The sequence below is a fragment of the Mesoplodon densirostris genome, chromosome 2 (genome assembly GCF_025265405.1).
Source record: "Mesoplodon densirostris isolate mMesDen1 chromosome 2, mMesDen1 primary haplotype, whole genome shotgun sequence".
In the NCBI taxonomy this organism is placed as follows: domain Eukaryota; kingdom Metazoa; phylum Chordata; class Mammalia; order Artiodactyla; family Ziphiidae; genus Mesoplodon; species Mesoplodon densirostris.
Genome location: NC_082662.1, coordinates 97,637,029 through 97,663,982, shown reverse-complemented (window position 1 = coordinate 97,663,982; position 26,954 = coordinate 97,637,029). Strand labels below are relative to the sequence as shown.

The 26,954-nt window shown below is 39.0% G+C and overlaps 1 protein-coding gene across 1 annotated transcript in view; it reads left to right on the top strand.

Moving 5' to 3' along the window:
• Window positions 1–26,954, top strand: part of SLC25A24 (solute carrier family 25 member 24) — a 46,269-nt gene that overhangs the window by 14,787 nt on the left and 4,528 nt on the right. Inside the window, exons 3-8 of the mRNA XM_060090202.1 lie at window positions 2,196–2,283; window positions 6,965–7,076; window positions 9,222–9,380; window positions 11,639–11,791; window positions 19,347–19,454; window positions 20,938–21,105. Coding sequence (XP_059946185.1) covers window positions 2,196–2,283; window positions 6,965–7,076; window positions 9,222–9,380; window positions 11,639–11,791; window positions 19,347–19,454; window positions 20,938–21,105 — 788 coding nt within the window. The remainder of the gene's footprint in view (window positions 1–2,195; window positions 2,284–6,964; window positions 7,077–9,221; window positions 9,381–11,638; window positions 11,792–19,346; window positions 19,455–20,937; window positions 21,106–26,954) is intronic.

Sequence of the window (26,954 nt, the reverse complement as noted above, 5' to 3'; positions counted from 1 at the left end):
GTGCTGTTGACCATGAGTTCAATGTTTATGAGTCAATAATATATATTAAGCAAGGTGTCTTTAAACAGAAACACACAGAAAACAAGGTTTTGTATTGATTGGTTGATGAGAATATTGTGACCAGAGGCACAGGAGCCTAACCCTGTATTTCCCTTAGGAACAGTGGTTCGGTTCTTTAGTTCTGTGTTCATGGTGACCTTATAGAAAGTAACTACAGTGAATAATGAGAATCAACTGTACTTCTTTGAGAGTGCAATCATAAAGGAGATTATTCAGAGCGATATTTGAAAAATTTCATCGTTAACAGGGTGACACCTCTAACTGCTCTTACATTGTCCAGATTCTCATGCTGCTCCTTTCTTCTCCCTGGGAGAAGTCTCTCCAAATCCTGTCATTCCTTCAAAGTCCTTCCCTTAAAGGGAGTCTTTCCTTTCACCACTAACAGTAATTTTTGTCTTCCCCTTTTCCTGGAGAACTTTGCTGTTAATCCTGGTTTGGCATCAGACCCTTTGGTTTGTTTACCTGTTCCATGCATCTTAGTCTTAGAATCCTCATGGGTCTGTGGGATGCTTGAGGGAAATGCAATCTTACATTTATTGCTTATGTTTGCTCTTTCTTCTTCTCTTCTGATTCTTCTCCTTTCTACAACATGCTCTAATTGCTCTTATAATAATAATTTTCCTACTTCCATCATCCTACTATCCCGCTTTATTTTTATTGCCAGATTTCTCAAAAGAATATTCCAGACTCTTTGGGTTCATTTAGTCATTTTCTACTTTCTTTTAACTCAGTGCCTTACATCTTTATGTATAATAGATGCTTAATCATTTATTAAAATGTAGGAATGCATGCTTTAAAATTAATAGATCCTAGCTTAATTGAATTTACCTCAAAGTCAGAGTATCTTGATTTGAATCTCAGTTCTGCTGCTTCTTAATGTCATTTCTTGGTAAGGCCATGTAAGCTCTCAGTCTTTTCTTTAGATGGAATGTCATTATTTACCTACAAGGCTGTTATGATTTTTGAATGAAGTAATGTGTGTATATTTGTTTAATGTATTTGTTGAAATTTGAGTTGGTGTTGCAATATGTACTTAAGCAAATCTATAGCTCATCTAAATTCACAATTTTTTTTAGTTTTTATTTATTTTTTTACATCTTTATTAGAGTATAATTGCTTAACAATGGTGTGTTAGTTTCTGCTTTATAACAAAATGAATCAGTTATACATATGTTCCCATAGCCCCTCCCTCTTGCGTCTCCCTCCCACCCTCCCTATCCCACCCCTCCAGGCGGTCACAAAGCACGGAGCTGATCTCCCTGTGCTATGCGGCTGCTTGCCACTAGCTATCTACCTTACGTTTGGTAGTGTATATATGTCCATGCCTCTCTTTCGCTTTGTCACAGCTTACCCTTCCCCCTCCCCATATCCTCAAGTCCATTCTCTAGTAGGTCTGTGTCTTTATTCCTGTCTTACCCCTAGGTTCTTCATGACATTTTTTTTTCTTCTTAAGTTCCATATATATGTGTTAGCATACGGTATTTGTCTGTCTCTTTCTGACTTACTTCACTCTGTATGACAGACTCTAGGTCTATCCACCTCATTACAAATAGCTCAGTTTCGTTTCTTTTTATGGCTGAGTAATATTCCATTGTATATATGTGCCACATCTTCTTTATCTATTCATCTGATGATGGACACTTAGGTTGTTTCCATCTCCGGACTATTGTAAATAGGGCTGCTATGAACATTTTGGTACATGACTCTTTTTGAATTATGGTTTTGTCAGGGTATATGCCCAGTAGTGGGATTGCTGGGTCATATGGTAGTTCTATTTTTAGTTTTTTAAGGAACCTCCATACTGTTCTCCATAGTGGCTGTACCAATTCACATTCCCACCAGCAGTGTAAGAGTGTTCCCTTTTTTCCATACCCTCTCCAGCATTTATTGTTTCTAGATTTTTTGATGATGGCCATTCTGACTGGTGTGAGATGATATCTCATTGTAGTTTTGATTTGCATTTCTCTAATGATTAAAGATTAAATTCACAATTTTACCTTAATCAGTTCAAGGCTCTCCCTTATAAAGTGAGGGATTTGAAATTCATGATTTCTAAGGTCCTTATCAGTTCTGAGTTTATAATTTTTATTTTAATTATTTTTATTTTAATTTATTTTAATTTTTATTTTTTAAAGGAAAAATTGAGGCTTCTGAAATTGTCCAGTCTCTCCAGATACTAGGTCTAACTATTTCTAAACAACAAGCAGAGTTGATTCTTCAAAGGTAAGCTCTTCCTCTATTGACAGTTTTTTTTGTTTTTTTTTTTTTACTTTTAGTATCCTGTATTAGAGATCTGCCTTTGTAAGTGTGGCTTAAAACAAATCCTTGTACCTTACCATTCCTCACTATGTGCTTTCAATATCTTTCTCCCCTTTTTCTCGCTTTTCATTTTGTGTGTACACGTATACCTAAAGTGTAGGAACGGGAAAACTCTTTCAAGGCCTCCAGGGCTGGTGCAGTAGAAGAAGCTCTGTTTTCCCTTTTACATGACTCCTTTACCACTCACACAAAACACTTCACTTCTGAAACTTCTGGTCACTGAATATGTGGGGCTTTTTCCCCACAACAAGCAATTCTAGCTGACACTAGCTGGGTGTCCTACAATGTAACTCAGTTCTAACATTGTCTACCTGGAGGTAGTGTCAGATCCCAAAGATTAAGGACTCAGTTTCACAAGACTGCTCTCCACTTCAGATGCCAATCTCAAGTAGTAGGTACCCAGATTACCCACATCTGCCTGACTTGACTATACATCAGAGGTTCCCGTGACGTTCTCCCCCTTGGGTTCAGTTACTTGCTAGAGGAGCTCACAGAACTCAGGGAAACATTTACTTATGCTTACCAGTTTATTACAGGATATTATAAAGGATACAGATGAACAGGCAGACAAAAAGATACGTAAGGAGAGGCCTGGGAGGGTCCTGAGCACAGGTGTCTTTGTGGAGTTAGGTGTTTCACTCTGCCAGTGTATGGATGTGTTTGCTAACCAGAAGCTCCCTAAATCCCGTGCTATTGAGATTTTTATGGAGGCTTCTTCATGTAGGCATGCTCAATTATTAACTCCATTTTCAGTCCCTCTCCCCCTCTGGAGAATTGGGGTGGGATGGGGGTGGGAAGGGGGCTGAAAATTCCAAGCTTCTAATCATGGCTTGGTTTTTCTGGTGACCAGCCCTCATCCAGGAGCCATCCAGGAGCCCACCCAGAGTTGCCTCATTAGAACAAAAGATGCCCTAGTGCTCTTATCACTTAGGAAATTACAAGGGCTTTAGGGGCTCTTGCCAGGAATAGGGAACAGAGACCAAATTATATATTTTCTATTATCTCACAGTGTTTTAAAAGGCAGAATCTGATTGTGTTTTCAGTAGTGGAAATCACAGACCTTCCCTTGAGTACTCGGCCATCAGTGTGACTCATAATATCTCCAAATGTCAGCTTCATTTCTGCCATTTCACTGTCTCTTAGTATACTCAAAACTGAATTCATGGGAGCGAAGTCTGAAAGGTGCTGATTGAAACAGCTGAGGCTGAGTTCTCATTCCTATGAGAATAGGAATCAGTTGGTTGAAATAAAGCCTCCTAGTTCTACTTTTTCAGTAGAAGATATGGGTGGGGAGTAGCTGAAATAGGTAGGCAGTCGCTCCCAAACATGTGTGTTTCATGTATCTTTATCTTCCGCTCTCAAGTAAAATCCATTTTCCATTTAGGCTTTCATCTCCATCCCTCTTTCCTCTAATTTTCTTATCTCTAGTTCCCTCTCCACATTTATTGAGGACTTTGGCACTTGTCAAATAGTCATTTTCTCTTTAAGTCCTAGGAAACTTCAGTATTCGTGCTGGTGACTCCTCTTTATAGCGTCAGTGTTTCCTGCCTTCCTCAACACACCTGAGACTTTTATTCCATTTTGCTTCAGCAGCCCACTCCCTCTCAGGATTGTATCATAACTTGAAGCCACTCCTCATCTGAAGTCTTAAAAACCTGTATCCTACCTTTTGACCCTTCTTCCTCCAGATTCTACACTGTCTTGCTCCTATGGTACTTGCATTTTGACTTACAGATCTCTGGCCCCTTCATTTCCACCAGTCCGTCAATCTCCTCTTGATCGATTCCTTCCACCACTCCTACTTACTTTCCCCCAATCCTGAACCACCCTCTCAGTTGTTCTCTTTGCCCCAGCATTTGGGCTATGAAACATTTCTAGAGAAAAATGAAACCATACAGGCCCAAGAATAACCAAGACATTCTCGGAGGACCCTAAGGAGCTGGGGGCCTGCCCTATCAGATATCAAAGAGTTGTTATAAGCTATAATTAAGACTTAGTGGTATTGCCACACAGATAGACAAGTTGACAAGTGGAACATACCATCCCAGAAACAGACCCATCCATATTTGGGATTTGTCACATGAGAGAAGTAGCTTTGCAAATCCCTGGGAAAAGGAGAGACTATGCAATAAATGGTTCTGGTGCACCTGGTTATCCATGCAGACAGAAATACAGTTGGGTACCTGCCTCACGCCATGCACAGAAATCACAGACATAGAAAACAAACTTATGGTTACCAAAAGGGAAAGGGAGGGTAGGAAGGATAAATTAGGAGTATGGGATTAACAGATACAAACTACTATACATAAAATAGATAAGCAACAAGGATTTACTGTATAGCACAGGGAAGTATATTCAATATCTTGTAATAACCTATAATGGAAAATAATCTGAAAAAATTATACATATAACTGAGTCACTTTGCTGTACATCTGAAACTAACATAATATTGTAAGTCAACATTACTTCAATTTTAAAAAATCAAACTAAATGTGAAAGTTACACTGCAGTACCTTTAGAGGGAAAAGAAGCAAATGTCTATATCTCAGTATAGGGAAGAATTTATTTAAAAAAAATACAGAAGTCAGTAACCATATATGAAAAGATTGATAAATTCAGCTGTATTATAATTAAGAGCATCTATTCATGGACCCTATAAATAAAATGAAAAGACAAAGAGAAGGTACTTGCTAATTTATAACTTGAAGGATTAAATCAACTATATAAAGAACTATACATATTTAAGAAAAAGACACAACCCATTAGAAAAATGGGCAAAATATATGAACAAGCATTTCACAAGGGAAAAAACATGAATAGCAGATGAATATGATGAGATGCTCAACTTCGTTAGTAAGTTGAAGAGAAACGCAATTTAAACCCACAGTGAGACTATCTTATTTAAGAAGTTTGTCAGCACTAAGTGTTCTGTGGCTTTAAGCTGCCGAGTTTGTAATTCATTTATTCATTCAACAAATATTTGCTCTGTGCCAGGCACTGTTCTAGACACTTTGGTCTTATCAGTGAATAAAATAAAAAATCCTTGCCTTGTGGAGGATGCTTGCATGCGTGTGGGGGGGGGTTGAGGGGTAGGGTCAGACAATAAACAATTGCATTAAAATAGAAAATAGTGATTAAAAAATAGAGCTATAGGGCTTCCCTGGTGGCGCAGTGGTTGAGAGTCTGCCTGCCGATGCAGGGGACATGGGTTTGTGCCCTGGTCCGGGAAGATCCCACCGCGGCTGGGCCCGTGAGCCATGGCCGCTGAGCCTGCGCGTCCAGAGCCTGTGCTCCGCAACGGGAGAGGCCACAACAGTGAGAGGGCTGCGTACTGCAAAAAAAAAAAAAAAAAATAGAGCTCTAAATATTTTAATCCAGAAGAATAGTGTCATAAACATCAGTAGTAACTAGGACTCTTATGCAAATATGGAATGTTAACACCTGTGTGCTGGGACAGTTGAAAGTTTAAGTGTAATTTCATGTATGCAATCAAAGTTAAAAGTGGCACTGGAAAATATAATCATAAATATCTGAAAATAGCATTTTATCTGACTGCCATCTTTATGCATCACTTTCACACAAGTCATAGAATAAATATAAAATTCAGAGGAGAAACCAAAACTTTTTTTTCAGATATATTCATTAATTCAATAAATAAATGAGCACTTTCTTTGTACTGCCCACTTTAGATGCTGGGTCTACAGTAGTGAACAAAACTATCAAAATCCTGGGCAGTTTAAAGTTGCTTTTAGGAAAATAAACAGGTACAAATGACATTATTGCCAAGAACCTACTAAAATAAGCGAAAAGTTAATGAAAAATATCCAAGGCTACAATATGTTAATTTTAAATGTTGAAGATAAGGTACCAGGATTTCTTAAGACTCAGAAGGCCAATCACCAAGTTTGATTTTATTTTTTACAATCATTGGTAATTTTCTTAGCTTAGAGAAAATTGGAGAAGGAAATTGATAGTGTATTTTGAGTATATTCTGAAGTCACATCCAAATGTTACAATAGAACATTAAGAACTATCTTCTTGAGCCAGTGTAAGAAAAAATGGATCATAAATTCATTCATTGCTACCCCCCAATTTTATCTTCCAGCATTAGTGTTTGATAGCTCATTGACTTGGAGTTTGACAGAGCACCAAAAGTAGCCTTTAGTGAGACCTGTAATTTGGGGGTCTATTTTTTTTTTTTTTTTTTTTTTTTGCGGTATGTGGGCCTCTCACTGTTGTGGCCTCTCCCGTTGCGGAGCACAGGCTCCGGATGCGCAGGCCCAGCAGCCATGGCTCACGGGCCCAGCTGCTCCGCGGCATATGGGATCCTCCCAGACCGGGGCACGAACCCGTATCCCCTGCATCGGCAGGCGGACTCTTAACCACTGCGCCACCAGGGAGGCCCTGGGGGTCTATTTTTATCTAAATGATTAAAACAGATCATCAAATGCTTGTTGCCATTTCCAAAAACCTTTTAAGAATATTAAGTTGGAAGAGAAAGTTGTTGTTCTGCAACATGGCCAATAATGTTAGCTTTATTTACACATTTTATTTTGTTCTTTAATCAGCTTCTTTTTATTTTCAGCATCGATGCTGATGGGACGATGACAGTGGACTGGAATGAATGGAGAGACTACTTCTTATTTAACCCTGTTACAGACATTGAGGAAATTATCCGTTTCTGGAAACATTCTACTGTGAGTACGCTTTATGTATTAATTTATACTTATTTGGAGCTGTAAGCAATTGGTATGGTTATCATCCAAGAGCACTCTATAACACTTATGGGCCATGGTACCCATCTCAATAGCTCTTTAACTTGTAGAGTTCTATGTAGTCTGTTAGGTGTATACTCGGAGTATATTAAAGCTTTTTTTAAAAAATTAATTAATTTAATTTTATTTATTTTTGGCTGTGTTTGGGTCTTCGTTGCTGTGGGTGGGCTTTCTCTAGTTGCAGCGAGCGGGGGCTACTCTTTGTTGAGGTGCATGGGCTTCTCATTGCAGTGGCTTCTCTTGTTGTGGAGCATGGGCTCCAGGCACGTGGGCTTCAGTAGTTGTGGCACATGGGCTCAGTAGTTGTGGCTTGTGGGCTCTAGAGCACAGGCTCAGTAGTTGTGGTGCACGGGCTTAGTTGCTCCGCAGCATGTAGGATCTTCCCAGACCAGGGATTAAACCCATGTCCCCTGCATTGGCAGGCGGATTCTTAACCACTGTGCCACCAGAGAAGTCCCGGGGCTTTTACTTGTATAGATAATATATTGCCTAAATAATCTCAGTACCTCGTGGTTGATAATGACCAAAGATCCCTTCTGAAACTTGCTTGTTCAGTCAACCACCTACATTTATCTCTGGCTTAAGGCATCTATAATAATAGTCATGGAAGGTTAAAAAATCTTTGGCTCGGGCTTCCCTGGTGGCACAGTGGTTGAGAGTCCGCCTGTTGATGCAGGGGACACGGGTTCGTGCCCCGGTCCGGGAGGTCCCACATGCCGCGGAGTGGCTGGGCCTGTGGGCCATGGCCACTGAACCTGCGTGTCCAGAGCCTATGCTCTGCAATGGGAAAGGCCATGGCAGTGAGAGGCCCACATACCACAAAAAAAAAAAAAAAAAAAAATCTTTGGCTCATCTGCTTAGTATTGCACACCTATCCATCTGTATTCTTCTAAACTTTCAAATTTTAATTAAATTTCATTAATATCCTACTGAAATATCCTGGGGTAAATGAAATTCATTTCATTCTGCAATCTGTTCCTGAAAACAATGGGAACTCTTTGAGGGAATTTTTATTTTTCTAATGGGCTTGACTTCTATACGTATTCCTGGATTTCAGTACATTTTATATGCACTAAATGAAGCCTGGGGTTCACATTGATACTAGTAACAATGCCTAAACTTACCTAGAGCATTGTAGAATTATTGGTGACTAATGCCTTTTCAACTATGAGTATAAAATAATACTATATTTGTAGTTCAGTTGCCTTGATAAATTTTATACTTATGTAAAATCATATTTACATAATCAAATTCTTATTGTATCTTTGGAGATAGTAATAGTTGAGGCTACAATCATGTATCCATTTTATTGATAGTAAAATGAAGAAATAGAGGGTTACTACTATAGCAAAGCTCCTTACCCTGACACTCTTACCTATAAAATCTTTTACATTAGAATCATTTAGATAATAAAGTTGTAAAAATATTATTATAGAATTTTGTTTCTGTCAAGCTTTGTTTGTAACCTATAGTAATATTTAGAGAAGATTGGAAGGTAGGTCATTTTAAACAATACCTCTCTGTAAGCTAAATTTTATATAGAATCTGTTGCATGTTTTAAATGACAAGTCAGATTTATAAAAATATTTACAGACAGTCTATATAGGAAATGAGTTTAGGGGTACTCAAATTACAGTTTTAATTTAATTTTTATTTACATATTTAGAGCACATATCATGTTATAAAGTATAATGTGGATATAATTTTGAGATAAAGTGTGTATCTTTGAAGAACTGACAAATTATTTTCTTTCTGTAGCTAAGGATTCACTACCTCTGATCAAATGCTGCTCTTTCATTCTGACTTAGACCTAGAAGAGAAAAGTTATTCTGAATCTACTAAGAAAAATGTTGTAATTGTTGGTTTTGTAAATTTGTAATTTACTGTTAATTTTCAGTTCTTGCGGACTGATACTGTACTTCATTTAGCGTGAATAGGCTACGTATAATTGCCTATATGCTCAGATTGATTCAGTATAGTACTTTCTAAGGATTGAAGCTGATCTTAATTATAAAATAATATGTAATTCTTCTTTCAAAGAAGCAAACCTTTCTTCCATTTTAACAGGGTATTGACATAGGAGATAGTTTAACTATTCCAGATGAATTCACGGAAGATGAAAAGAAGTCGGGGCAGTGGTGGAGGCAGCTTTTGGCAGGAGGTGTTGCTGGTGCCATCTCTCGAACAAGCACTGCCCCTTTGGATCGTCTGAAAGTCATGATGCAGGTGAGCTTTGCGATCTTCTAAGTTTGTCCAAAATATTCTGAAACAATAAGAAATACGGTGCTTTGAAAAAAGTTTTAAAATTTTGCAGTGATAGTCATACCTTTAGAAAGAAATCTCTCAATTTTATTGCTATTAATCCTAAATTCAGTCCGTGTTAAGTATTTCAGTGTTTGACCAAACCTTAAATTGTTGGCACATGTTGTGTGATGAACTTTTAATCTTGGCTTTCTGTGACTATTCAAATGTTTAATTAGAAAAGGAAATCTCTAGCCATTATTGTAGGGTTCCCTTTAAATTACTTGTATTTTCCTTATATTTTATGTTCTTTCTCAAAAGAAGGTTTTTCTGAAATCTAGAATCTTGGAACAAGGATGTAACTTTAAAAATTATTCTAAAGCTGAGGTTGGCAGGCAAGACCTGGGTTTATAAGCTGACTTTCCTATTTACTAGCAGTGTAGGCTTGGCTGGTCACAGTGAAAAGAAAGAGGGAAAGGAATGGATTAATATTTATTTGGTGCTCATTATGGTAACCCATATAATCTTCTAGTAACCCAGCATGAGAGGATTTTATCCTCATATTATCTGTGGGGAACACAGGGCTCAGAGAGTTAAATAACTTTTCCTTTACAACAAATTAGGCAAGGAATGGAGTATTTCTGCCTCTAAAGCTCATGGTTCTCACACTGCATGAAACCCCTGAGGCCTCATTTTCCTTCATTCTAGAATGGGAATAGGAATATCTAACAAGGGTGGTTGTAAGAATTAAATAGTGTAAGGTATGTGAAAATGCTTGGTAGGCTGGAGCACCCTGCTAGAATATACTAGCTGTTTAAAAAAGGTTTTTAAAAGTTGTGTTGTTATACCTGTGGTCAGCACTTTTTATATTTGCCATTAGATTTCTGTACAAAATGATTTCTGACAATATTTTAAAGCATCCATTGAGAATGTACCTACATCTCAAAATATGTTTAGGGGTAAAGATACTGCTTAAAAAAAAAAGAAGAGGGAATTGGGCTGTATGTTTTTCTTTAGGAACAATAGTAAATTGATGTTGAGAGAGATTGAGTAAGCATTCATCTTTTCCTTTGTCATATTTTATTGTGAAGTTTATTTAAAATAAAATGGATATATTTAGACTTTAGTTCCTGAAAGTTCAGGGGTTTCCCCAAACTACCTTCGGATTCATTAATTCACAGAACTCACTGGAAGCTTTTATACTCATGGTTATGGTTTATTACAGTGAAAGATATACATTAAAATCAGTCAAGGAAAGAAGAGCATAGGGCTTCCAGGGAAGTACCAAATGCAGAGTTTCTGCTGTTTTCTCCCCAGAGAGTCAGAATATATTATTTCCTGACATTGGCGTATGACAATATGCAGAGTTGCACACCAACCAAGGAGGCTCACCTGAGTCTTTGGTGTCCAGAGTTTTTATTGTGACTAGATCATATACTGCCCTCATGGCTGACCTTTAGTCTTCAGCCGCTCTCTTCCTCCCTTCTTGGTTTTTTTTTTAATAGTAGTCACTCATTTTGTGTAAGCAGAAACAATCAGAAGAATATCTGACTTCTTTAATTACTTTTGGTTTATTAGATTTAATCAGTTTTATATAGAGGCAAGCATAAGGTCTAGTTTATTTAAACAACTATCACATCGGAAGTATGAGCCAGGTAATTCATCAGTATTCACTGGGTTAGGCAGTTGGTACGTGAGACTTCGAGATAAGCTGTAGAAGTTACAATTTTTATTTTTGGTGTCAGGCTGTGTATATTCTATTCTCTATAGCTCTGATAAACATAACATCCAGATTGTTTTGAGTCCCATTTATATTTCATGTCAGTATTACTTCTCACGGGGAGGGATAATATATTACATTCAGTATATTTTTCTAATTTTTCTTATACTGAACTTGCTCATGTTCCAAAGGGTGTTCCATAGCCTAATAAATAGTAAGTTGGTTCATTTTATCTTATGAACGTTGTTCATAATTTTACTTTTGATCATGCCTTCTCTGTTTGCTTTCCCACACTGAGGGTTACAATTTTTTCTTAGTTTTAGATTCAGAGTCAGGCTTCTAAAATGATGGTAATAGTTCTTCCCATTATATATTTTCTCAACCTTCTATATTCTATTTTCAAATACATCTTCATGCAGTAATAAATAATACTGAAGAAAAGAGAGTGGATTGTGTGGTTACTTTAGAAATAGTAATAATAACATCCCACCAGTATTTAATATCGTTTTGCTTTTGTTTTTAGGTCCATGGTTCAAAATCAGAGAAAATGAACATATATGGTGGCTTTCGACAGATGGTGAAAGAGGGAGGTATCCGCTCACTTTGGAGAGGAAATGGTGCAAATGTCATTAAAATTGCTCCTGAGACAGCTGTTAAGTTCTGGGCATATGAACAGGTAATAGTTATCACCTGTGGAATTTGTTAACAAAGGGGAGTTAATAAACTGATTCAATAACAATTATCATACAATGCTTTTTAGATTATTATTATTATTTTTTTTTCTTTTTGCGGTATGCGGGCCTCTCACTGTTGTGGCCTCTCCCGTTGCGGAGCACAGGCTCCGGATGCGCAGGCCCAGCGGCCATGGCTCACGGGCCCAGCCGCTCCGCGGCATATGGGATCCTCCCTGACCGGGGCACGAACCCGTATCCCCTGCATCGGCAGGCGGACTCTTAACCACTGCGCCACCAGGGAGGCCCTAGATTATTATTTTAATACATGATAACCTTCCACATATACTCCATGAGGAATTTCTCTTATAGGAGATTAGACCAGATAACCTCAGAGATCCCTCATGACTCAATTCTAGGATTCTGAATTTCATATTACTTAAAAAGACTTTTGTGTTCTTTTCTAAGTAGCTCTTTTTTTTTTTTTTTTGGTAGATAAAACTGCTTTTTTATTTTTATTTATTTATTTATTTTTATTAGTTTCTGCTTTATAACAAAGTGAATCAGTCTTACATATACATCTGTTCCCACATCCCTTCCCTCTTGCGTCTCCCTTCCTCCCACCCTCCCCATCCCACCCCTCCAGGCGGTCACAGAGCACCGAGCTGATCTCCCTGTGCTCTGCGGCTGCTTCCCACTATCTATCTACCTTACGTTTGATAGTGTATATATGTCCATGCCTCTCTTTCACTTTGTCACAGCTTACCCTTCCCCCTCCCCATATCCTCAAGTCCATTCTCAAGTAGGTCTGTGTCTTTATTCCCGTTTTACCCCTAGGTTCTTCATGACATTTTTTTTTTAATTCCATATATATGTGTTAGCATACGGTATTTGTCTTTCTCTTTCTGACTTACTTCACTCTGTATGACAGACTCTAGGTCTATCCACCTCATTGCAAATAGCTCAGTTTCGTTTCTTTTTATGACTGAGTAATATTCCATTGTATATATGTGCCACATCTTCTTCATCCATTCATCCGATGATGGACACTTAGGTTGTTTCCATCTCCGGGCTATTGTGAATAGAGCTGCAATGAACATTTTGGTACATGTCTCTTTTTGAATTATGGTTTTCTCAGGGTATATGCCTAGTAGTGGGATTGCTGGGTCATATGGTAGTTCTATTTTCAGTTTTTTAAGGAACCTCCATACTGTTCTCCATAGTGGCTGTACCAATTCACATTCCCACTAGCAGTGCAAGAGTGTTCCCTTTTCTCCACACCCTCTCCAGCATTTATTGTTTCTAGATTTCTTGATGATGGCCATTCTGACTGGTGTGAGATGATATCTCATTGTAGTTTTGATTTGCATTTCTCTAATGATTAATGATGTTGAGCATTCTTTCATGTGTTTGTTGGCAGTCTGTATATCTTCTTTGGAGAAATGCCTATTTAAGTCTTCTGCCCATTTTTTGATTGGGTTGTTTGTTTTCTTGCTATTGAGCTGCATGAGCTGTTTATAAATTTTGGAGATTAATCCTTTGTCAGTTGCTTCATTTGCAAATATTTTCTCCCATTCTGAGGGTTGTCTTTTGGTCTTGTTTATGGTTTCCTTTGCTGTGCAAAAGCTTTGAAGTTTCATTAGGTCCCATTTGTTTATTTTTGTTTTTGTTTCCATTTCTCTAGGTCTAAGTAGCTCTTAAAGGAAACGTAAGATTTTAGCTTATTCATTTTGAATTCAGAATAGAAGCTGCACACTCACATAAGTTTTTGTGAAAGTATCCCCATCCAGCATCTGGAAGGAAAACTTTTAAGTTGAAGTCCTTTGTGTAATTTGACATTGCTATAAAATTGAGTTGAATTTAGAGTGAAAGCTCCATGAAGGCAGGGGCTTGGCTTCTTCTCCGTGCACTCCAGCATTTAGACAGAGCCTGGTGTGTGATAAGTGCTCAGTAAGTGTAGAATGAGTGAGTGAATGAGTAAATGAATGAATGCATTTACCTCTGAATCAACTTCTCTGTTGACTTAGATTGTTTAGGATGCTTAGATATTAGGATGCTGCTTCAGCGTAACTTGATGTTAAGAGGAAATACAGTAGTGGATTTTAGAGTTTGGCTTCTCTTTGTCATTAGCAGAATTGTCTAATTAAGCACGCACAAAATTATTCTTTCCACTATTTCTTCCATCATTGTTAACCATAGACGATAAGAACCTTGAAATTGAACTCCACCTTATATTTTGTATTATTTCAAATAGATTTTTGATAATTTTGGAGAACATTTTGTTCTTGAGCAGCAGAATACTCTTGAGAAGATTACAAAGTCTAGTGGTGTTTTTTTCTTGGCTTAGGAAATAGAGAAGCAAAGAAAACAATGAAGAAAATCTAGCCTCCATGACTTTAATTACAGCTTATCTTTGGGAAGTATATTTTCCTTCTGTGAATGTTTGAGGATACATATCACGACTAGTAAGGGCTAGCATTTTAGATACCTGTAGGTTATTCTGATCACATACTTGGATTTTCTGATAGGAAAACCAGACCCTAAAATAAGTAAGTATTCAAGTATAAAACCATTATTCCATATGCAGGAAGTCAGTATTTTTGAAAGTCTGTATTATTGCAAGCAAATGTATGTATTATACTTTATGCTACTTAGCAGATTCTTACCTTGAACACTACCAACAGGCGTCCAGCCAGGCTCCTTTCTCAGGCCTCTTCACAATATTTAATTACTGCATGCTAACTTTTCTTAGAGATCAAGAGAAAGCTCTCTGCACAGTGTGGTATAGTGTTCTTGTGGTCTCTGGGACCTATTATGCCTGTCCATTTTCTGCCCCCTGCTGAAGGTCCTTTCATCCCTCAGGGGTCTCTTAAGCCCAAAGCCCAGCTTCCTATGAGAAGCATTTCCTAAGCATCCCAACCAAAACTGATGCCTCTCCTGCCTGGTTTCCTTATAGTACTATTTTACAGAATATCCAATTTTCCATCGGATAATGGAAAATCCATTGTTTTTCCCAGTGAGTTGTAAACTACCTGGGCATAAATGTTATGCTATATATATTCTCAAATTTCCCAGAGTACCTAACTAGCTCACTTCTGTATTCAGGTAGGTCTTGTTCATTGAATAACTAATAGCTTAGAAAACGAAGAAAAGAATATTTTCAGCCTGGTACGTAGCTCTCTTAAACACACCAACATGGGATAAAGCTGCGGTCCATTTGGGTACTCACTACCATAGCAGTCCAATTATATCAGGAACAGGGTGACAGTACGGTGTTGTGTTCTCATGGTTTCAGCTGCCATCTGCATTCTAACTGCTTTCCATTCTAACATTTTTCTCTTCATCTCTATACCTTCATATCCACCTGAGCACTGCATATCTGTGCATCTCCACTTACATATCCCAAGGGTACTTTACAGTCATCCCTCCCCCACCCCTCACTCCAGTGACACACACACCATTCCTCTTCCTATAGGTCATATCGTGGTGAACATCTTTCAAGACTTTGCTCGGGAGTTATTTCCTCCAGGACACCTTCCCTTTGTTTCCCTCTGTTAGCACTCTCACACTGAATTCTGATGATCTCAGTACTTATCTCTCTTCTTAAGGAGACTGTGAGCTTTCTTAGGCAGGATCTGTTTTCAGGTGTGTGTTCCCAGCACCTTGCCCAGTGCCAGTAAATCCTCACTGAATGAGCGTGAGTCTTAAGTCCATTAAGATGAAGGGGAAGATGGGTATTTGAGCAGAAGCAGCAGCCTGTGGACAGAAATGTTGGCACAGGAGAGCATCACTCACTAAGGAAGCTGAAGGTGGTTCACTAGGCTTAAGTGTAGTGGAGTGTGTGTCCGGGAAGATGATGATGAAAGCAGGCTGGACAGATAGGCAGGAGCCAAATGTGATAGGAGTCTAGATTTTATCCTGAATGTGGTGAGGGGGTTATTGAAGCATCTTACGTAGGGAAGTGGAATAAGTATATTTACATTTAAGAAAGATCAATGTGGAAAAGAGTGAAGAGGTATTGGAAGAGAGTGAGGCTGTACTTGAGGCAGGGAGACTATTTAAGGAAATATTTCAGGAATTCAGGTAAGAAATGATGAGTACCAGTATAAGGAGATGGCTGTAGTGATTGAAGAAAAACTGAAATGAACTGAAAACTATTTTGGGAAATAGAAACAACAGAACTCACTGAGTGAGTGTAAAGATGAGAAAGAGGAATCAAGGGTGATACTCTAGTTTCTAACTTGAGCAACTAAGTATGTAGAGAATACAATAAGAGGAACAAGAAGAACTGATTTTGAGGTAAAATGACAGGTTGCATTTTGGACATGCTGGGTTTGAGCTATTTCTATAACACGTACAAGGAGCTGTCCAGTAGGACAGGGAGGTTGTGACTGAGGTGAAGCCTTTGGAATGGAGCCCTCAGGAAGGCTTATAGAATGAGAACAGTTCTGGGGATATGCCCAGGGAGAAGTAGGAGAAAGTTGTAGAGGAGACTGAGAAGGAGCAGCCAAAGAGACAGGAGGAAATCCAGAGAAAGCGATGGCCTAGAAGTCAGAGGAAGAAGAGGGTTCCATGAAGGGTTAAATACTGCAGGGTACTAAATACAATAAACAGTTTATCTTTCAGAATTTACCAGCTCCGAGATAGATAAGCTTGGTATAAATGTTTCAGTGAAGTAATGAGCTGAGAAACCAATTGAAATGAGCTAAAGTGAACAGGAGGTGAAGAAAACTGGACAGTAGACACCTTTGTCAGGAGCTTGACTTCAGTGAAGGGAAGGAGAAAAGAAGAGGGAGAGAGTGATGGATTAGAAGGATGTTGGGTTTTGATACGTTTCATTTTAATGACATGCCTATGGCTGAAGGAAGCATGTCAATACAAAGAAGGAGGTTAAAAAATATAAGTGAGAGAGACTGATGACAAGTGCAGCAGGTATTCAGAGGAAGTATGTGTGTGGAGTAGGGAGTGGAGGTGGAGGGGCTGGGGGAGAAATGGGTACTAACCGGTCTGCTGGCAGGCTTAGCCTTTGACTGTGTGGAGGACTCTTCTCATGTCAGCTCGGGAAGAAAAAGATATAAGTGGATGCAGGTGATTTTGTGGGAAGTGGGCAGGAATACCAAGATATCCTTGCCTGGTCGCTTCTCTGTTCTTCCTTGAGTTCCCAAGAAAGGACTTTTTTTGAGAATGAGGGAGGAAGCAGTATTGGAAGCTGGAGGAGAATGGAGAAGGTTGAAATAGGTATTCTAACAAATGGAGAGAGAGTTGAGATAGATAGGATGGATGGAAAGAAAGAAAGAAAAAGAAAGAAGCAAAGAAAATTGAAAGAAAGAAAGGAAGGGAGGGAGGAAGGAAGGAAGAGAAGGAAAGAAAAGAAAAGAAGGGAGAAAGAAAGGAAGGAAGAAAATTGAAATCCTGAAAAGGATTTCAGGCTGGCTTTGAGAGCACAGCTAAGTCATCTTTGAGAAAGTCAAATTCTGTGGCCTTGAGCAAGCCACTTAAAGTCTCTGTGACTGTTACCTCCTTTCTGGGGTAGGAATTAAGCTTGGTGACGTAGTGTTAAACACCTGTCCCTTTGCCTAACCCTGTACAGGGCTCTCTGTCCTCAACTCTTACCTTTGTGCATTGTATGTTCTGGGGTGCAGGAGCCCCAAACCCCTACACTTTAAATATTTATTCACCAATCACTAAAGAATACTTTTGATAGGTGCTTTTGGGATGGGGGTACACGATGTAAACGATGTCTCCGAGGTTCCTGTTCATATGCAGGAAGGTTTTCAATAAATTATACTTAATGATTGTGATAATCTGACATGCAGGAAAATTAATAGGGCTTATGCGGAAGGGAGTTTTGGTTAACATTCTGGTGCAGTTCAGGAAATAGAGCCTGTGGAAACATTGATCTTTGGGGGTAAGCAGATATCTGCTATTTGGGGAACTTCGTGAAATTATAATATAGTTAATTTTTATCATGAGCAGAGAAACACAGTTTTACTAGGGGAAAGTATTCCTGTGTTTTTGCATTGGGCTCTTTGGATCCCAAGGAACAGAGACTGGCTGGCTCAGGGAAGCAGGCTGGAGGTGGGGGTCACTGTGGAGGTGCCTGCGGCATTAAGGGGAGGAGCCTCAGGAAGTGCAGAAAGTGGAACCTCACTGACCTGTCCCTTCTCCATGTGTCTGCTTCTCTATTGCTTTATGTATTTCTCCCTCAGGTGTCAGTGCCTAATTATACCTGTAGACCCACCTCACAGTTCTAGGAGAAGGAATCTGGTTTGCCTGGCTTATAACCACAGTCTGTGTTCGGACAGAGATTTTCTCTCCAAGTTGTAGAAAGATAATACTGAATATATTAGTAATAATAATAATAACAACAACAATAACATTTACTGAACATTTGCCATTTGCCCAGCACTGTGCTGTGTTACGTGTATTATCTTATCGAATTCTTTCAACAACCCCGTGAAGCTGGGGTTATCACAGATGAGGAAACTGCATGTGGACATGTTCATAAACTTGCTCAGGGCCACATAGACCTAGGGTTCAAGCCCAGGTCTGCCTGACTGTAGAGCCCATGATGTTAACATCCTGCCCTACCAGTATTTTGGCTGCATTTGTGCCAGATTTCCCCCTTTGGCCAGATCAGCCATGTCGGTTGCTTTAGTACTGGTGGGCCAGGCAGGCTCTGGGGTCGACATGTTAGTATAGTTAAATGTATTACCTACAAAAACTGTTTTTCTAAGTTGTTTTGTTAATATTTGTCACTTATTTATTAGTTTTACTTATACTGGTGAAAATAAACTCATCTTAAAAAAAGGAAAACTGTGGGGAAAATATCTAAAAACTGTGAACACTTTATTAACCTGTGCATCTCAGGAAGAATGTTCTGATGAATCTGTTTTAGCAAAGGAGCTACCGGGTCCCCTCTGTGGACCATCTGTGTTTTGTGGAATTCTAACTTGAAAATCACTGTCCAGTAAACTGAATGTATTAGCATTCAAACCTTGCTTTTCTGTTAGATATTGTTAATGCAGTGTGTGCATTTTGAGAAACATCATATTGTCAGTTGATTTCTAGGAGCTGATTTGTATTTTTGTATTGTCTTATCTTGGCCTGCCATAACAAAATACCATACGCTGGATTGTTTAAACAACAGAAGTTTATTTCTCACAGTTCTAGAGCTGGGGAGTCTGTCATCACGGTGCTGACCAATTCGGTTTCCACTGAGGGCTCTCTCTCCCTGGCTTGCAGATGGCCACCCTCTCACTGTGTGCTCACATGGCCTTTCCTTGGTGCATACATGTTGGGGGGAGAGAGAGAGAGGGGTGAGGGGTAGGGAAGGAAGGAGGGAGAGAGTGAACGTGTGTGTGAAAGAAAGAGAGAAAGAGAGAGAGGCCCCACCTCATGATCAAACCATAATTACCTCCCAAAGGCCCCAGCTCCAAATACTATCGCACTGGAGGTTACAGTTTCAACATATGAATTTGTGGGGGGGGGAAGGGGGGGGAAGAACACAGTTCATTCTGTAGCAGGTATTAATGTGCATTTAAAACTTTATTTACACAGTACAAGAAGTTGCTTACTGAGGAAGGACAAAAAGTAGGAACCTTTGAGAGATTCGTTTCTGGTTCCATGGCTGGAGCAACTGCACAGACATTTATTTATCCTATGGAGGTAAGTACCATTGTGAAGTCTGATTGCATTAATAGTGTTTGTATTATTATCTATTACTGTGTAACAAGTTATCCCAAGATTAACAGTTTAAAACAACAAGTATTTATAATCTCATGGTTTCTGTGGATCAGGAATCTGGGTGTAGCTTAGCTGGGTTCCTCTGGCTCAGGGTTTCTCACAGCCTATAGCAGGGTGTCAGCCAGGGCTGCAGTCACTGCAAGGTTCAACTGGGGATGGATCTGTTTTCAAGCGTATTCACGTGTTTGTTGCCAGGTTTTCCTGGCTATTGGTTGAAGATATCAGTTCCTTATTGCAGGGTCCTCTCCATAGGATGCTTGAGTATCCTCACAACATGGTAGCTGGTTTTTCCAAATCAGTTATCAAAGAGAGCACCCAAGATAGAAGCTGCAATCTTTGGTCACATCTGCTCTATTCTGTTGGTCACAAAGACCACCCCTGGTAGAGTGTGGAAGGGGACTACACATGGTGTGAATACCAGGAGGCAGGGATGGTTGGGGGCCATCTTAGAGGCTGGCTCCCGTAGTGTTGATAAGAATTATAGCACCCATTCCTCTCCAAAGAGTTTCTGTACCATAAAGTTCGTAATGGAACCTTAGAATTTGATTAGGTGATGGTAATCCTAACTGGACATCCTTTTATTAGAGCATAGGTTAGCAAACCATGGACCTGTGGACTGTTTTGTACAACCCTTGAGCTAAGGATGGTTTTTATATTTTTACCTTTTTAAGGTGGTTTAAAAACAACAACAAAAAAACAGTACCAAAGAATATGCAACAGAGACCTGGTATTTCAGTCCTGCAAAGACGAAAATATTTACTTTATAGAAAGAGTTTGCCAACTCCTGCTTTAGAGCAAGAATAATATTGTAGGTGTGGATATCTTTATTGATATGACAAAGCACTTTTCAATAACTGATAAGACTTAAGAAATGCTGTTAGTGTTCACCTTTGTGGTATGCATATTAATATAGCTTTCCTTGCAGGCATCTTAATATGATTGTTCAATTACTCCACACACCCCTCAAAAAATATCCTAATTCAATACCTAGGCTTCCTCTTATATCCTCCATCTCAGTAAATAGCATCACCTTCCCTCTTCTCTGCTGGCCCCATCCCGAGTTCCAAGCTAGAAACACTGGGATCATCCTTTACACTACCATTTCCCCCACCCTCCATATCTAATACGTCACAATTTTGTTAAGATGTCAATAGATTATCTTCTCTCTATTTCCTCTGCCACTGCCCTATTTCAGATCATCTTTACAGCAAAAGGGATCTTGTTGGCTCTGGTCTTAGACCCTTAAGAGAGATAATATGTGAGAGAGAACACATCAACAAACGGGACAGTCATTTGAGTGACAATATATGCTAGATATTTGTTCTTTATAAAGTTACTTCTTTTGAATTCTGTGATGATAGCGTTGATGTGAATAATAATATTCATTATATTCTTTCATAACCAGGTTCTGAAAACCAGGCTGGCTGTAGGCAAAACTGGACAATACTCTGGGATGTTTGATTGTGCCAAGAAGATTTTGAAACATGAAGGCATGGGAGCTTTTTACAAAGGTTACATTCCCAATTTATTAGGCATTATACCTTATGCAGGTATAGATCTTGCTGTGTATGAGGTGAGTTTGTAGCAATCTTTTGAATCTGAAAATGTAGTTAAATAGTTCTCATTGTTAGAATTTGACTTTATATAGAGAGGTACATATGTACCAGGAAACAGTTTGTAACCAAAAGTAGATTCAAGGGTGTGTTCTTTTATCTTTCTTTTCAAATTCCTTGAATATGACACCCCATATGCCTGTGGTCACTTTTGTATTAGATTTCACTGTTAATTATTTTTATTAATGAAGAGAATACTTTCACATTCAGATATAGTTGTTCACTTCTCTAGCACCATATACACAAATAAAATCAAAATAGATTAAAGACCTAAATGTATGACTGGATGCTATAAAACTCCTAGAGGAAAACATAGGCAGAACACTCTTTCACATAAATCACAGCAATATTTTTTTGGACCCGTTTCCGAGAGTAATGGAAATAAAAACAAAAATAAACGAGTGGGACCTAATTAAACTTAAAATCTTTTGCACAACAAAGGAAACCATAAACTAAACAAAAAGACAACCTACGGACTGGGATAAAATATTTGCAAACCATGCTACCAACAAGGGATTAATTTCCAAAATACACAAATAGCTTAATATCAAAAGAACAACCCAATCAAAAAATGGGTAGAAGTCCTAAATAGACATTTCTCCAAAGAAGACATACACATGGGCAACAGGCACATGAAAAGATGCTCGATATCGCTAACTACTAGAGAAATGCACATCAAAATTATAATGAGGTATCACCTCACACCAGTCAGAATGGCTATCATTAAAAAGTCTACAAATAATAATTGCTGTGGAGAAAAGGAATAATAATGGTGTGGAGAAAAGGGAACCCTTCTGCACTGTTGGTGGGAATGTAAATTGGCACAGCTACTATGGAGAACAGTAGTGAGGTTCCTTGCCAAATTAAAATAGAACTGCCATGTGATCCAGAAATCCCACTCCTGGGTGTATATCTGGAGCAAACTCTTATTTGAAAAGATACATGCACCCCAGTGTTCATAGCAGCACTGTTTGCAATAGCTAAGACATGGAAGTTAACCTAAGTGTCCATCAACAGATGAATGGATAAAGAAGATGTATTTATACACAATGGAATATTACTCAGACATAAAAAAGAATGAAATAATGCTATTTGCAGCAACGTGGATAGAACTAGAGATTATCATATTATGTGAAAGACAGAAAGATAAATATATGATATCACTTATATGTGGAACCTAAAAAAATGATATAAATGAACTTATTTACAAAACAGAAATAGACTCACAGACACAGAAAACAAACTTATAGTTGCCAGAAGGGATAGTGGGAGTGGGAGGGATAAATTAGGAGTTTGGGGTTAATATATACATACCACTATGTATAAAATAGTTAACAACAAGGACCTACTGTATAGCACAGGGAACTATATTCAATGTCTTTTAATAACCTATAATGGAAAAGAATCTGAAAACAAGAATGTATAACTGAATCACTTTGCTGTATACCTGAAGCTAATAAAACATTATAAATTAACTGTATACTTCAATTTTAAAAAAAAGGTTATCACAGATACAGTTGTTCAGCTTAGCAGATGATACTAGGGATTTTTTTGAGGAGAGAGAAATAAGCAAAAATGGCACATTTTCTTTGGTTTGTTAAAATTTAACATTGATAAAACCAAGACACTGATGTGGGTAGTACAGATTCATTCCTTGTACTTGTCAACCTGAAGAAACCTAGGAGGCAATAATCAAACACAACGCATTTATTTGGGATCAAAGAATTGCAATTCGGTACACACAGATTTGGGTATCAATCTGAACAGTGTCTGCTAGGGAGTGAAAGTCAGGGTTTTTTGTTTGTTTGTTTTTTGCGGTATGCGGGCCTCTCACTGCTGTGGCCTCTCCCATTGTGGAGCACAGGCTCCGGACGCGCAGGCTCAGTGGCCCTGGCTCATGGGCCCAGCTGCTCCGTGGCATGTAGGGATCCTCCCAGACCGGGGCACAAACCCGTGTCCCCTGCATCGGCAGGCGGACTCTCAACCACTGCGCCACCAGGGAAGCCCCAAGTCAGGGGTTTTTAATGGCAAAGAAGGGAGGTTTGCATTACAAAGAATTTTAGTTGGAGCTGAAGGCAGAACCTAGTTGGCTAAGCATGATTCATTGCTAAGGCTATCATTAGAGGGAGGTAAGAGTTCGTTAACTGTGACAAGTTGCAGGTGTTCTTGCAGAGTCCTTGGACTATCTATCTGTGGTGTGGCCCAGCTCATATGTTTATGGTTCCACCTGGTGAGACAGGCATAAGGTCCACCTCTTGAGTGGCCTTCCAGCTTCATTTTAAAACCCCTTGACATAAGTGACTCCATCTTATGTCACATATCCCCCTTTTGATCAAGATCATTCTCTAAAAACATTGCCAGTCAACTTACAGATTTGCTTTGTCTCACATTGCTGGGATGGACCTGTCCCAGAAAGCCATGTCCCATGTTGGGGGGAATTTTTAATTTCCAGTGGTTATTTCAAGGAGTCAGTGTCATAGGGTTAGACCATTGGGCAACAGGGAGGCACAGGAAATGACTCCTAGGAGATTTGGTGGCTTGTAAGGCAGTTGTCCTTGTGGCCTGATTAGCCAAGTTATTTCTTTTGGTTTCATCTGAATTTAATTTTGGATGCCCAGGTACCCTAATGATGGCTAGGACAGATGGAAATTGGATCGATTCCAACAACTTATTGACCCAATTTTCATTCTTAATCTGGCATCCCCCTGAGGTTAAGAATCCTCTTGGTTTCTAAAGCATACCAAAGTCATCAACTACCCTAAAGGCAAAGCGACAATCTGTATAGGTATTCACAGTTTTACCTTCTGCTAGGGTGCAATCTCTAGTTAAACCATGGAGTTCTGCCTGCTGGGCTGAAGTAGCAGTCAGCAGTGGAGCTGCCTCAGTTACTTCAAAGGAGCAGATGATTGCATGCCCAGTACAATATTTTCCTTTGCCATTTTTCAAACAAGAACCGTCAGTAAGCCATGAAATCTCAATGTTAGCAACAGGGGTTTCTTGTAAGTGAGCTCTAAGGGTTAATAACTGATCAGTCAGGGTCAGACAGTCACGAGGAGTTTTGTCACTAAGTAAAGGGAGAAGGGTTGCAGGGTTGAAGTTGTTGTAGCAGGAAGGGGTTATGTGAGAAGTTAGTAATGATATTTCATGTGGGGTAAGACAGCTTGCAGGAGGGTGTTGAGTGTGATGAGAATTGTGCAAGCCTCCTACCGCATGGGGGAACATAGATGGTGAGTGGAGAGCCCATAACTATTTCCTCAGTTGATGCTTTAAGGGCTGTTGCTGCTGAAATAGCTCTCATGCTGGAGGAAGGCCTCTGGCTACAGGTCTGATTGTTGAGTGTAATATCCAAGGGGTTGGTGTTGACCTCTGTGCCTTTGAGTAAGCGCTCCTAAGCCATTTCTCTTCTTTCGTACATGAAGTGGAAAAGGGGAAGCTAATAATTAGTATGTCCTAAAGCAGGGGACTGCAAAGTCCACTTTTCAGGTTCTGGAGCCCTAAAGACGTTTTCTTCCCACTCTAAAGGATCTGATCTTTAAGCTTTGAGAGGCTGGGCAACTAAAAAATTAAGTATCCAGTTTCTGTAGTATCCAGTCAGCCCAAAATATCTTTAAAGTTGTCTTTTGGTCTGTGGCTAAGGGAAATTTAAGACACTTTGAATCCTATTAGGGTCTTAAAGGAGTCCTTAATCCGAGATCAAGGGTCCTAGGTATTTGACCTGTGTTTGAACAAGTTGTAACTTCTCTTTAGAGACCTTTATGACCTTTAGTTGCTAACAGCTTGGGGAGATGGATGCTATCTTGCTCACTTGCCCCATTGGAAGAGGAACAAAGAAGGTCATCAACCTATTGAAAAGGATGAACACTTACAGAAAAATGACACCTGCTAAATCTGCTTTTAGGATCTGTAAAAAGTAGGAAGGGCTTTTAGTCTAGACTTGCGGCATGACAGTCCAGGTGTATTGTCCTTCCCACATGAAAGCAAATAAAATTTGACTTTCACAATCCACAGAGATGCTGAAAAAGATGCTACAGAGGTCAGTTATAGTGAAAAATTTATTCTCTGTAGGTATTGCCATTAAAAGAGTATGAGGGTTAAGGGCAACTGGATGATGATTGATGACAATGTTATTAATAGCCCTCAAATCTTGGACAAATCTCCATCCTCCTCTGTGGGGTTTCTTAATGAGGAGAATGGGTGTATTACAGAGACTAGTGTAGGGGACTATGAGGTGTTGTGTTTTGTATTCCTCTATGATTGGTTTAATTCCTGCTAAGGTCTCAAGATTTAAAGAATATTGTTTAATGTTAGGAAGAGGCTGACCGCGGTCAATTTGAATTTTAATTGAGGGAGCCAAATGAACCTGCCCAACGTGGGTTGTGGATTTTGCCGAGTCTCTCAGGGACTTTTTTGAGTTTTAAGTTTATGTTACCTTCCAAGCTTGTCTTAAGGGCAAAAACTGCTGATAGGGTTGAGGAGCTTGGAATGCCATCAGTTGTTGAGGGGTTGAATTAATTTCAAGGATACTTTCCCCTCTTGGGAAAAAGGGATACAAGTATTGATCTCTCTTCAAGTCTTTGCTTTCTGTTCCTTTGGGTGTATACCTATCAGTATACAAAATTGCTGGGTCATATGGTAATTCTGTGTTGAGCTTTTTGAGGAACAAACTATTTTCTATAGAAGCTGCACCATTTTTCATTCCTACTAACTGCGTTTTTCTGCATCCTTGTTAATATTTGTTCGTTTCTGGTTTTTGTTTTTTGATAGTGCCCATCCTAACAGGTGTGAGACAATATCTCATTGTGCTTTTGACTTGCATTTCTCTGATGATAAGTGATGTTGAGCATCTTTTCATATGCTTGTCCATTTATTTATCTTCTTTGGAGAAATGTCTATTCAAGTCCTTTGCCCATTTTTTAATTAGGTTATTTTTTTATTGTTGTTTAATTGTAGGAGTTATTTATATATTTTGGATATTAAATCCTTATCAGATATATGGTTTACAAATATATTCTTCTATTCCATAGGTTACCTTTTCACTCTGTTGGTTGTTTTCTTTGCTTCACAGAAGTTTTTAAGGTGATGAAATCCATTTGTCTATTTTTGCTTTTTTGCCTCTGCTTTTAGTATCATATCCAAGAAATGTTGCCAAAGCCAAGGTCCTAAATCTTTTATCCTGTGTTTTCTCCTAGGAATTTTATAGTATTAGGTCTTATGTTTCGGCCCTGGATTCATTTTGAGTTAGTTCTTTGTATATGTTGTAAGATAAGGATCCAACTTTATTCTTTTGCGTGTGGGTATCCAGTTTTCCCAGCACCATTTTTTTTTTTTTTTAATTTTTGGCCCCACTGCACAGCATGTGGGATCTTAGTTCCCCAACCAGGGATCGAACCCATGCCCCCTGCAGTGGAAGCACGGAGTCTTAACCACTGGACTTCCAGGGAAGTCCCCCCAGCACCATTTGTTGAACAGACTGTCCTTTGCCCAGTGTGGGGTCTTGGCACCTTTGCTGAAGATCATGAGCCCATGTATTCAAGAATTTATTTCTGAGCTCTCTATTTTGTTCCATTATTCTATGTATCTGGCTTTATGCTAGCACCACATTATCTTGATTGCTGTTGCTTTGTAATATACATTGAAATCAGGAAGTGTGAGGTCTCTAACTTTGTTCTTTTTCAAGGTTATTTTGGTTAGGTGGGGTCCCTTAAGATTCTATTTGAATTTTTTTTCTATTTCTTCAAACAATGTCATTGAAATTTGAATAGGGATTACAGTGAATATGCAGTTTGCTTTGGGTAGTGTATTAGTATGT